We start from the raw sequence: 13,123 nt of genomic DNA, 5'->3' as shown, positions 1-13,123 counted from the left end.
GGGAAAGGTGGAATGCTGGTGGGGACGTGAGGGGGAAAGTCAGTGATCCAAAGAGCACTTTAACAAATTTACATTTAATTTTAGCAGAAGCCTAAAGATATTTTCCGGTAAAATATATTAGCAACATAAAAAATGTGACTATTAGCTAAACGTGATGTTTTTTTTTTGTCAAAAATAAAAGATGGCGTATCTCTAGCAGTAAGCCCTAGAGCACAGGATGTTTTATTAATGCACGAGCTGCGGTTCAAGTCAGAGGCTAATTTTTAATTTCTTCACATCGTTCACTTCTCTCTCTCTTAGCCTCGAGCGCTCTAGAGGACTTCTCTCTCTCTCTCTTCTTCCCTCTGTATCTCTTTGTCTCTCTGTCTCTTTTATCCCTTCACTTTTCCTTTCCTCTTCCCCTGTCCTCTTTCTCTGAGGTAACAACCGTGCAAGTACAGATCTTACGAAAAACCGCTCTCGCTTTCTCACACACACACACACACACACACACACACACACACACACACACACACACACACACAGACCCTCTAGCTACTCCACACAGCATTCGGGGAAAACATGCTCTGGTATAATGGCATTTCTTTAAAGGAGAATTCTGGTGGATTTCAACACATAGCTACAGTATGTTGTTTGTTGTCACGTAGTGCTGTCAGTAGCGGGAAAAACGGAAATAATCGGTGTTGCCTACACCAAGTTATGCTACTGCTAGCTTTCGCACCCAGGCGGCTGAAACGGGGCAGGTTTTAAACGTGCTTTTAGCCTCTTAACATGTTCAAGATGTCATTACAAGTGCCTTGCCATGTGAACTGATTCCTTCCGAGTGAACAAAGTGAATATGGCTGCAGTAGATGTGAAAGAAATGCGTAAAAGTTGTGCTAATTCATACCTCTGTTTAGTTCTGGTGTTCCGGTGGTGAAACAGCAAGACGAGTGCTTAGGGACCGTCTACAAACTACAACACCGAAAAGCGATACAAAAATATTTTCAAAAATCGGCATATGCTTATTTTCTAAAAGTAAGTGCTGCAGTACAACTAACAGGAGACAAGTTATAATTGAGGTAAGTTTGGAGAAACTACCTTATGTAATCATTAAATTAATAAATATTTTGGTTTTATCTCTTTTCGGTGTTGTAGTGTGTAGACGGTCCCTAAGCACTCTTGCTGTCTCAACACCGGAACTAAACAGAGGTATGAATTAGCACAACTTTTATGCATTCCTTTCACATCTACTGCAGCCATATTCACTGTGTTCACTCAGAAGGAATCAGTTCACATGGCAAGGCACTGGTAATGACATCTCGAACATGTTAAGAGGCTAAAAGCACGTTTAAAACCTGGGTGCTAAAGCTAGCAGTAGCATAACTCGGTGTAGGCAACACTGATTATTTTCGTTTTTCTCGCTACTGAAAGCACTAAGTGACAACAAACAACAAAGCTACGTGTTGAAATCGACCAGAATTCTCCTTTAAACCAATCAGAATCATCATGGACAGCGCTAAACTCCACACAGAGCCGCTGCAAAATAGTCGTGCGAGAGAAAACTCAGATTGGACAGATAGTCTAGCTAGCTGTCTCAATTTTCCCTGCAGAGATCTAAGGAGCAGTCAACAATAGTCCTCATAAATCCACCAAATGTAAAATTCCAACACAAAGAAAGCTTAAGGAAACGGAAAATACATGCATCTGGCGGAATTTCCTGTGGCAACGGAGCTATCCCGGAAGTTGAACGTCAAGGATATAGACTAAGGTTACGGGTACACATTTTAAACAACTGCCTTTACACTAATCAAATCAATGTACCAGTTGACTCTCTTCTAGGTCCTGTATTGGTCCCTGGGCAAAAAAAAAGTTTTACCACAACACTTAAAGGAAAAATGGTACAGAAACACAGCAAGACAGAGAGTGAGACAGAGGAAAGAAGTGGGAAAACAGAAAAAGTAGTGAAGTAATGTATTTAACAATTTCCTTTCAAAATTGTACACCTTTACAAAAAGGTTACATCTTGCTTACTTATTGTCGCTAAGGCACCTGTCATATTGTGCAGTGTGGTGGAATTTCCTGCTTACGAACTCATGCTATGCAAGTTGAGGCAGTGTTACCCAGGTGTCATTCAGGTCAGTGTCCAACATAAACTCATAACCTTTCCAGGCTGAGAAGTAGGCTACTTCAACTTTTCCAACTCCATGGAAGACAGGAGATGTAACAGCTGTATGATAAGACAGTGCTGCCTCAAGTGCTCTCATCCTGCCAAGACCATAGAGAAAGTAAAGCCATAACACATTTTGACTGTGCTGAGATATTTGGGAGCCCGCAATATCTTTGTTTACCTTGAAGGTTCAGCTAAACTTAAATACACCTTCAGGAAGACAGGACCTTCAGAGAGTTGGGACGGCACGACACGATAACACATCATGGTTAAACTGTCCTGCCTTCTCAATTGAGTGTTCATTAAATGCTTCTATGTAATTCATCAAGGTCTCCCAAATAGGGTTGGGCATCGTTTGGATTTGTATGATTCTGATTCCAGTTCCGATTCTTCCTTTCGATTCTGGTTCTTATCGATTCTCGATTCCGATTCTTTGAGGGGTGGAGTTGAAACGGGTCACATGCCTATTTTCACAAATAAGAGGAAAGTTTTATTTTGATTCAATGGTGGTTTGCAGTTTTACAGCTTTTTCAATGTAAAATAAAGCCAGACTAGAGCTCCGCTTACTGTGCTGCACGGCTGCAACACAACAAGCGCCTGGCTGCTATGGAAACCAAAACTTGCGCATATTAAATTTGGAACCTATGATTAGATTTGAAACCAAATCCTCCAAACGATTCCAATAAAGAAACGATTCCGATGGAATCGTAATTTTTGAAACGATTCCGAGTAGGAATCGGTTCTCGATGCCCAATCCTACTCCCAAATCTTCTTCACGTATGTGAAATGAGATGTGCTGCTCCTAAATTTTTCCTTAACATGCAGTATGTGTAGTATTCATTCAATTGCCATGCTATCAAACTGTCTGCTTTCTTGAGCCTCTTTTTTTTTTACCTGACAAGTTCATTTTTCCTGGAAAGTCCTTCCAGATAGCTCTTGCGTGCGTAGTAGTTATGAATATACTTCCTCACAAAGAATCCTCTCCATCTCCGCTGGATCTGTGAGGGATTCAAGAATGACATAAGTTTTCTTCAGATGTTTTCCAACAGCATGGGGTATGGAAAATCTAATAGTGTGGCATCTTTGACGCTTAATTATTAAAAAAATATGAAAGAAATCATTTGTTTCGCATAGCAATTGTTTTAATGACTAACACTGAATAGTGTTGCTCTTAACAGACAGTACGGTAAAGAATCATGGCATGTTATGTTATGCTGATGTAACTGTTTTTTTCAGGTCTTAATTCTTCAGATTCATTTTAATTGTTATGTGTCTTCTCATTGTATATGCTGTCTACTGTAAATACAGTCTTGCCAATGCTTCTTCTAATTGCATAAACTTGCAGAGGAAAAATAAAAAACATAAAAAAATAATATAGATGTTTGTATTAACATATATGGGAGAACACTTTTGAACCATGTATAACCATGCATGCAGTTTTTTCCTCTGCAGTGATGGAGGGACAATCAAAGGGAGGACAGCTGTCACAGCTCCAAACGTTTAACTGTATCAGTCTACATTGATTGTGGAGGCTGCAGATTAGCTAGCAGACACACACACCCACACACACCAGTGGACCGTTTTAAAGCAAGGGGGCGGATGTCCTTCAGACTAATTAGGAGATTAAAACAATGGCAGGTAAAAGAATAATCACACTATGAGAAGAGGGGAGAGGAGAGAAGAGGTGGAGTGGAGGATGGGGAAAAACAACAAAGAGCAAAATGAGAATTAGCATTGATCTGCCAGTCAATAGATAATTTTAAATAAAGTAATTGCCGCCTCCCGAGTTCTTGCTGACCTTTGTTGACTAGTGAAATCGATGCTGTTGAATCTAATACAAATCCGAGGTGCGGCATGTAAACACAGGTTTCTATTACGGCCCTAATACATTATCCTCTGTTAGCTACCACGCCGTGATAAAGACAACAGGAGGGGAGAGAAAAAATAAAAGAATCCAAATTGATTCAAAGAAAGTGTCACAAGGGGATTCTGAGATGATTGTTTCTCCCTTTGTGTCTCCCTTTTTCTTTTCCCCTTTATTTACACACTGAATACTTATTTGGTAAAAGATGGTCTTTGAGTAGAGATGTCCTTCACTCATTCACTGTTGCAGAAGGGACCTCCCTCTCTCTCTTTCTCTCTATTTCAGATTCTGTCAAAAATGTAATGTATCAGAAGAGATACATACAAAATACTAACATACAGAGGTGGAATGTAACGAAATACATTTACTCATGTTAATGAGTAGTTTTGTTGTGTATTTTGTATTTTTCAAGTAGTTTTTAAAATCGGTAATTTAAAATGTACTTCATTACATTTTGAGTGAAGTATTCTATTTCGCTACATTACATATTACAAAAAAAATACTTTGACTAACAAAAACCTAAAGGAAGAAAAAATAAATAAATCACGCCCGGAACCACTACAGTGACGAATGATCAGCATCTCGGCTGCCTACCAGGAGCCAAGTCTTTGTGTAGGAGATTGAGAAGGAGGTGGATCAGGCGAGCGACCACGGTTCAGAGACTGTTTCAGTAGAAATGCTAGCTGAAACATTGAATTCTGCTACCCAAAACAACGAAAATCCTTGGCCACATTTGAAAGACTGTTTTTCATTTAAATTCAAGAGGGCCAATGTATCATCATGCAATGCCAGATGTGCCTGCCAAAGGTGACTGAACTGGCAGCATTCAGTAACTCCACATCTAATCTGCGGAAGCATGTTTTGGTAAGTATTTGCATTGGTACTTCAAACAAACGTTTTCATGACTAATAGCAAATTGCCAATTAGCAAAACAACCTGTTTCGGTGCATTGCTAATTTTTGTCTAGCACTAGCAACCCGTAGGAGAACGTATGTAGAACACTGGCTAAATCCCTCCACCCCGTTTTACAGTTTTATTTAATGTAACTAAGTAACTTTTACTTAAAGTACATTTTAAATGAACTACTTATTACTTTTACTTGAGTCATTTTTCTGATAGGTAATTTCACTTGTACTTGAGTAATATTTCATCAAAGTATTGGTTACTTTTACTTGAGTACAATATTTTAGTACTTTTTCCACCTCTGCTAACATACTTTCTCTTTAAGTCTGGCATACATAGCAACAGCTGGCATAATGAATAAGAACCGGTCCAGGTGCTACATATATGTAAAATTATAAAATGTTTTAATTATAATAAAATTGTAAAAGTACTTTTTTATTTTTAACTTTCTTAAGTATTAACTTACACATTAGCCATGACATATCTTTAGGAATACACAGTGCAGTGCTCAGGGACCAACTTTACTGCTGAGGCCAAAGCCTTAGTCAAGGGTAGTGGCAGGCGTGTTTCTAATACCTTCACGTATGTCTTTTATGGTGGGAGAAAAGTGGAGCACCCAGAAAAAACCCAGACAGACACACACAATAAAATGGCCCTTGTGGGGTTCAAACCCAGTACCTTCTTGAATTGCTAACCACTGAGCCACTTTGCTGCCCTATTCACATATGTTTTATTTTCCATTAGAATTCCTATTGCTTCCTTTAGGAAACAATGGTTATTTTATATGGGTAATAAAGGCCTATTTTCTCTAACTTCAGAAGCTTCTGCTCTGCTCTACATGGTGACATCAACCCTAACCTTTCGCCCTGTGACCTAAAACAGCTGGGTCAAACACTGCGCCTGGATCTATGTCTCTCCTATTATGTGACATTTATAGAAACGATGGGGTGGTCAGCTTTATTTGTTTGGATTTCTATTAGGTGTAAAACTTAAAGTCTTCAATTTCCAGGCTTTTCCACCAATATGAAAATACTGCAACCATCTCTGTCCAGCTGGACGGCGACACACCCTCTTCAATAAACACTAGTGGATTTTTTTGTTGGCCTATAAAACCTTTTAATGGTTTAGGCAGAATGAAACAGTTAGCCAAACGAGTAGGCTATATGGAATTGTAAAAATATAAGGTTTCTGTGCAATATCCTTGTGTAAAAGTGCCAAAGCATCAGTCACAGCCACGGTTTTATGATTTATGAGTTGAACAGTAGTGTCTGCTGAGGGAACATTTGGATGGTCATGAGCACTAAGAGAAAAAAAAGAATATTGCTAAAACTGAAATAGAAGCCAGATTTAATAGTGGACAATGAAGTGGACAGTGTTGTCAGTGTACATGGACTAATGTCTAATGAGTCAAGACATAATTACGATAAAACACTTTGAAATAGCATAATTTGGATTTTCTTTTCTGTGTATTATACCTGATTCTAAGGCCTAAATGATGTATAAAACTAAACTGTACAGGAATGTCAACATGATGCCAGATGTTAAAAAGTAAGAAAAGAACTGCATGAAGATTTTAAAAAGTTGCTATAATGGACAATTTTTGCAATTAAGAGGTGTGATGAAGTGCTTACAGGCTGCTTTTCATGGGCCTCCCAAAGAAACAGAGTGTCCCCCCACCCGGACACTCCATTTGCTAAAACAAGACACTGTGGTGATATTTACCCTGATCGCCATCTCCTCGTAGAAATTCATCTTCATGATAAAATATGCCGCCTGTGAACACAAAGGAAAAGATGGTGTTACATCTTGTCTCCCAGCCCTCTGATCTGTCCACAGCAGGCGTCAAAGATAAAGAGCTCTTTATACATAATACATTGCACAAAGGCAGCCCAGATAGGGCCACTGTAAAGGGGAGGGAGGAGGGAAGGGGGCAGAAAAGGAGAGAGGGAAAGCAAAAGAGACAAGAGGAACAAGAGAAGAAGTCGGGGGAATGGAGAGAGAGAGAGAGAGAGAGAGAGAGAGAGAGGTTAGCAGGACGTTGTATCAAGGGGAGGACGGTACTCTCTTAATACACCAACGCAGACAAGGGCCAAGAAAATCTATGGTAGTCAAGCAGCGAGCTAATGGAGATGTATGACGGCCAAACGTTCTCCTCTGGATTTCATAATCAATGACAGCACTGCCAGAAGTGACAAACAAAAGGCCAGAGAATATTCAGTGGTGTACTCAATGAGCTGTCGCACACCAACGCGCAGGCGACCACTGGGGGCACATTTCAGGAGCAAACTGGAGAGTCGGCCATAAAAGGGATTCATATCTCAACACGTCTTTTTTAATAATGACAGGGAAGAGAGGGAGGAGAGGAAGGGGAAGGATGACAAAGACTTGAAAGGAGGTTGTAAATTCAGCTTGATGTTTTGAGATGAGGCTTTGTGCATGACACATTACACATGATAAGGTCCGCAGGAGTGAGAGAGGAAAAAGACAGTGAGAGAGAGAGAGAGAGAGAGAGAGAGAGAGAACAAGAGAGAGAGACAGAGAGAAGAGGAAGGATATAATCTCTCAAGGCTAATTCAAAATAGTGCGCTGTGGCAATTTTGAGTGATTCAAATTAGTGCTCGTCTGTTTCTAAATGAGACCAAACAGCCTCTTTTTAGCCCATATGTATGTTGTGACACATCCTTCATCGTTTATTTTAACACTCCTCAACCCCACCCCCACCATCCAACCCCCCCTTTCCATTTCTTGAACGTCTCCCAAACGGCGGCTGGCAGTTATGCTTTAGCAAACAGTCAATTTACAGGCATGATAAATAGCTTGTTGTGATACGTTTACAAAACTCAATCCAGGAGAAAATTATACGTGAGAGCGCTGGGTATTGGATCCGGTATCAACAATCTGTTCAATTAAGAAGCAGTTGGAGGCAATATGCTGAAAATGAGGCCTTGTTTTACTAAAGCACACACATACACACACAAACTCCTCTACTCTTTCCTTCTCTCTATTCCTCTCCACACTTTTTCTATATACATCCCAGGATGCAATATAGATGGAATTCCTTATCATATTGCATCATATTTCCTAAGTGCTAATTTCCCAATGTGTAATGAGTGAATTATATTTCTTAAGGTCAGACACGGGGACTTAGGAATATAGCAATTGAATTCTAATGCATGCTATCATAACATAATCAATATATCTATAGCCATTCCAGGCGCTGGCTTACCTTCACCATTTGTCTGAAACGTGCCCTTGCTGTGAAGCCCCGCCATATCCTCTGTATAATGATTGCCTTCTTGTGCAGATGGCTGTAAAAAAAAAAAGTAAATTTGAGGAGAGGATTGGACATGTAGTTTTCAGTAGTTGAAATGAAGGAAAACACTGAAAAAAGTTCAGATACACATGGAAGAAAATTGTGGATTTCTTAGTTTGATCTTTAGTTAGTCTATTTTATGCTCAGGAAGAGTACAAAAAAACATAGAATTAAAATAATAGAAAATGTAAACCTTCTAGAAATAAGGGAGCTGCAACAAAAAATGACTAAAAGCTACAAAAATTTGCATTCCTGTATATAATACAATTTAATTAAATAAATCACAAAATACCCTAAAATCACTGCTGCTTTAATAAACTGTGATCTAGTTTTTTTCTTCCTGAAAAACAATAAAGAAAAGAGTGCTTTTGTTTTCTGCATACAAATGTTAGGTCGTAAAGGACTTCAATTAAAAGGTCAGGGCAACATTACGCTTACAAACACACACTTTCACACGCTTTCACACACACGCACAACATTTCTGCTCCTCCAGGCTTTTCGATCATGTCTGATGAGCCTTTCACCCCCTTTAGTCGGCGGCACACATTTGTATTCATCTTCAAACATACTCTAAATGCAAGTCCACTGCGATTCTCTGCCTCCAATGAGGCCATCAATTTCCAAAAGGCCATTCATATGCCCAGAAAATCAATGCTTATAGCGGGGATAGCACAACCCCGGAGTTGCACTTAGGCAGCTAAAATTGTTGCTAATTATCCACTTAATGCATTGATCAATTAACTAAAGTAATCTGAATTAACCTACTGTCTGGAAGTTTGTCTGCTGACCCTGCAGAATGGTGCTGGGGTCACAGTATAGGAAAAAGCACAGACATAGGAACATTCATTTTTCTGTGTGTGAAAGGAGCATGGAGTGCAAGTGACATTTATTTCTCCAGGCCATTTGCAAAGCTCTAGAAGTGGGATAATTATGAGAGTAATCTACTATCAGGGTTTCCCTTGAAATTAACTCTTAGAGTCCTGCCTGAATGTTGTTCAACCCCTGAGGGGGTAAAGCAAACCTTAAATTGGTATATAAAATATTAAGGCTTGTATTCGTTTTTGCCTATGGCATAAGAAGGAGTAGCCTACCAAAAAGCTCTGGTTTAAAGATTCAAATTGGACTAACACACTCATCACACATACTAGTACACATACACACCATACCTGAGGTAAGCCCGCACCTTGCAGGCTCTGAACCAGCTCTGAATCCGGTTGGCGGCCTGGTATTCCCTCTGTCTGTTCTCCTCAGCTTGGCTAAGGCACACACAGAGACAGATATACAAAATAACAGTGTGCTGTAACGTTAGCTACATTATCCCATATGTATATTAACACCCATTAATATCCCATACAAACATTAGTAGTATGATATCTGCACTTGCAAGTACATATCCTTTTCTGTGTGTTCCATGTCTCGTTAGTTGTGCTTCAGAGATTTTAATTGCTTTCGTTATGATAGTGCCACTGACGATGCATAAAAGTGACAATATAACGTTTTATTTTTATTTTTAAACCGTAATTAATTAATTTCAACGAGCAACGTCTGTTTGCTGGTTATAGCGTCAAAACAATGACAGCTAACGCTTTGTACAAACATGACATCCTAGTTTAGTTAGCAGGGAAAAAGCATGACGCTAGCGTTTGTTGACATTTTGGGTAACGTTATCTGGCTAGCTAGCTAGCTAGCTAGCTAACGTTACGCTAATTGGTGTAATGGTTTGGCTTCAACTGCCAAACTTTTAACAGCAGCCACAATGGTCTTTCATATCTTAAAGATACGTACTCATGTGAAAAATACCTGTTTCTGTAGAAGTATTCCTTTTTGAATTCTTCAACTTCACTTTTTATTTTCAGCAGCTCCGCCATGTTTCCTTAGGCGACAGTTTACCCGTTGTCTTGACAACACTGCAGTTTCCGATTGCAGTTTCCCAAGTGGGTGGAGATGCGTTCAAAGCTTATAAAAAGTATGATATTTAATGAATAGTGCTTAATTTATTGACTCTTTTGTAAAAAACAAACAAAAAACAAAAAGACAATTTGAAAAGCCTCTGCCTTCTGCTGATATAAGTGTCCATATCTGTCTATTATAATTGTATATCGAGATTTTCTTTGAGGTTAAAGGCATCTGCTTAGTTTATGTAACCAGTCAAGATGAAATCCTACTTTGCAACATCAGCCTTTTTGTTTTTGTTTGATCTTCTTTTTTTTAAATGAATTAATGTTTTAAATGAATTTTATTGTGAGAAAAAAATCCCAGAAACGTGATTAAAAAAAAAAGCCTGCTCTTTTGATGCAGATTGTGGATCTGAGTATTGATCTGCAGGCTGCCTTTCTTCCATCCATCCCAACATCCATTTCCTCCCTTTCCTGACGTTATCACCCTTCATCATACAGTTATCACTTCATTTCTCCCCACTCTTCCTTCCTTATTTCCCCTCCTTGTCATTCACCCATTCCTCTTTAGCGATTTTCACCTGTAAAAATGATCACCTCAGCAGGGTGTGTGTGCACTTGTGTATCTGTGCGAGAAAAGACATCTGTCTGGCCAATGGTCAGAGGAAAAGATTGTCTGTTTTATAAATTACTCCTTAGAGACAGGCAAACGACAAATAGTGAAAGTGAATCAGCATGTGCGTATTTGTCTCCATGCTCTTTCATGTCTGTGTACTGGCCTTCCTGCCTCTCTGTGAGCCAGGCAGTGTCCTTGTTTAAGTATCTTTTTCTGTCTCTCTGTCTTTCTCTCAGGCTAATTTGCTGTCTGAGGGCCACCACAGTGGTGAAGAGCAGTAGTCAGGCGTCCTAGGTAGAGTTATGGCTGGAGGGGCGAACCCATGGTGGCTCAGCCCATCCATCGAGGGGCGGCAGGAGGGCGGCCACCCTGGTAATTACCGGAGAAATGTTGTTGTGACAAGACGGTATGAACAGCGAATGTGAGTGAGAGAGACAGAGAGATTTTGAGGGAAGTGTTGTTTTTGACAAGACTGTAAGGACAGCTGGAAGCCATTCGTCCTGCCACAACACTGATTAGGTGTCACCAGTAGTGTATCTGCGAGAGAACGACACAAAAAGGCAAGTGAGAGCACTTCATAAAAAGACATGCTGTTTACACACTGTCTAATGACCCACTTCCAGACCCAACCAGACCATCATCCTCTCCCTGTCCCTCTACTCTTGCAATACACTCTTCCATCAAGTACCTCCCCTTTCGTCTCTCTTCCTATGTAGTTGCTCTCTCCCCTTTTCTGCTTTCCTTTTTTTCTTTTTTTCCTCTGTCTCTTCTCAATCAAAACATTTTTCTTGCTCAGCGAGGCAATGATTCCATATCCAGGATTACCCATGTATGGCCTCTTTCTCCCTCTCTTTCTCTCTCGCTCCATCTCTCCATACGGGGCATGTCATTTAACATGCCTCCAGTCACCTCTCACAGTCAGGAGGCTCATCCAACCAGTCATTCTCCATGCCCATTGTTCCTAAATGAGGGCCATATGCGCTGTGGCCAGCTCTGGTCATAAAGACACACGCACATACACAAGCAAGTGGGGATACCAGTGTGTGTTGTGTGTGTGTGTGTGTGAGACTGTCACACATTGCTCTGCACAGAGCGTGTGTATGAATCATTATTGTGTGTGTCAGTATATGAGTGATTATATGTGAGTGTCTGTGTATGTGGGCCTGTCTGTGTGTGTGTGTCTGTCTGTGCATGTGTGTTCCTACAGACACAGTGGGGTGCAGCGGATGGAATGTGTGTTTCTCGGCAGGACCAGTTCGGCCATTATTATTAAACATCTGTCCGCAGCACATTAATTCCCCCACTCTGACGCATCCCTCTCTGCCCAGGGATCACTTAATTGAAATCCATAATGACTCTTTCTTCTCTTCTCTCCCACACTGAGCAAAGTGAAGCTGGAAAATATATTTTAGACAACAATTGTGGTTTATATCAGCTATATACTATATCATTCTATCATCTATTGTCATATTGTTTTGAAGCACTTTTCAGGTAACATACAACATCTTGATTTTGTGTAAAATAAAGAAACAATGATGAAACATTTTACTATTAAACCAAGTTAAGAATTGTGTGGTTTTGTTTGTCTATTAGTCCGAATAACATAAGGAAATTAAATAGAATAAGACAAAACAAAAAATGAAGCACATGATTGTGATTAAATACATAGTTGACAAAAGGTTCCTAATATTTTAATAAACATTTTTTTTGAGAATCAATTAGAATGAAGCCAATCACAAAATAATATGTTCAGCTCAGGTGTATGATGGATGATTGTAAGTCATTTTGGTCCAGGCTGGCTCAGAGCATAAGCGAAAAAGGACAAATCTTATTTTTTGTTTTTGGTAGTCTACTTTCTGTTGGCACCTGGTGCAAACACTAGATCATCATTTAACAATGTCCTGCTCCATATGTTTGTTACAAATCTGTCCCAAATCAATAAAGATCTAAACTTTGTATTGGCTGTATGTGCTATGTGTCAATTTTGTGCCACTTCATATTTCTATCCCAATCACTAAAATGTATTTTACCTGTGCTGTGGACGGTTTAGTATTTTTTCTAATAGGGGGAAAATGTTAGTTAAAAAAATCAAAAGAATACAAAAGGACTTATTTTGTTACGTATTCTCCCTTGATTCACAAAATCTCAATAGGACAGTTTTTGGAAGGTCACAGTGAGATACCTGTCCCAAAGCATAAATTAAATGTTCATTTTCAACTTTAAGGCAAGAGCGAATACAAAAGAGGGTAGCACAATGTTTGGTTCTCCAAAGTGAGTTTATTATTTAAAAATCAAAGCTTTATCTTCTTTTATAGCATAATTTATGCTATTTTAGGCCTTATTTTCCTAGTTTTTTTCAAATACAGTTAAACAATGCAATTAA

The 13,123-nt window shown here is 39.4% G+C and overlaps 1 protein-coding gene across 4 annotated transcripts in view; it reads right to left on the bottom strand.

Moving 5' to 3' along the window:
- Positions 1-10,142, bottom strand: part of spata17 (spermatogenesis associated 17) — a 48,175-nt gene extending 38,033 nt beyond the window's left edge. For 2 of the 4 annotated variants that reach the window (XM_039794229.1, XM_039794231.1), the window contains exons 1-5: positions 10,030-10,142; positions 9,396-9,485; positions 8,143-8,224; positions 6,639-6,689; positions 3,044-3,147 (exon numbers count right to left, since the gene is read on the bottom strand). In XM_039794229.1, the coding sequence (XP_039650163.1) occupies positions 3,044-3,147; positions 6,639-6,689; positions 8,143-8,224; positions 9,396-9,485; positions 10,030-10,097 (395 nt within the window). In that variant the 5' untranslated portion in view covers positions 10,098-10,142. Of the gene's footprint in view, positions 1-3,043; positions 3,148-6,638; positions 6,690-8,142; positions 8,225-9,395; positions 9,486-10,014 lie in introns of all 4 variants that reach the window. The other 2 variants (XM_039794228.1, XM_039794230.1) reach the window with 1 other exon arrangement.
- Positions 10,143-13,123: the final 2,981 nt, after the last annotated feature.

This window comes from Perca fluviatilis, chromosome 3, assembly GCF_010015445.1.
Source record: "Perca fluviatilis chromosome 3, GENO_Pfluv_1.0, whole genome shotgun sequence".
Lineage (NCBI taxonomy): Eukaryota > Metazoa > Chordata > Actinopteri > Perciformes > Percidae > Perca > Perca fluviatilis.
Note: the sequence above shows the minus strand (reverse complement) of the source record. Positions and strands in the feature narration are given on the sequence as shown.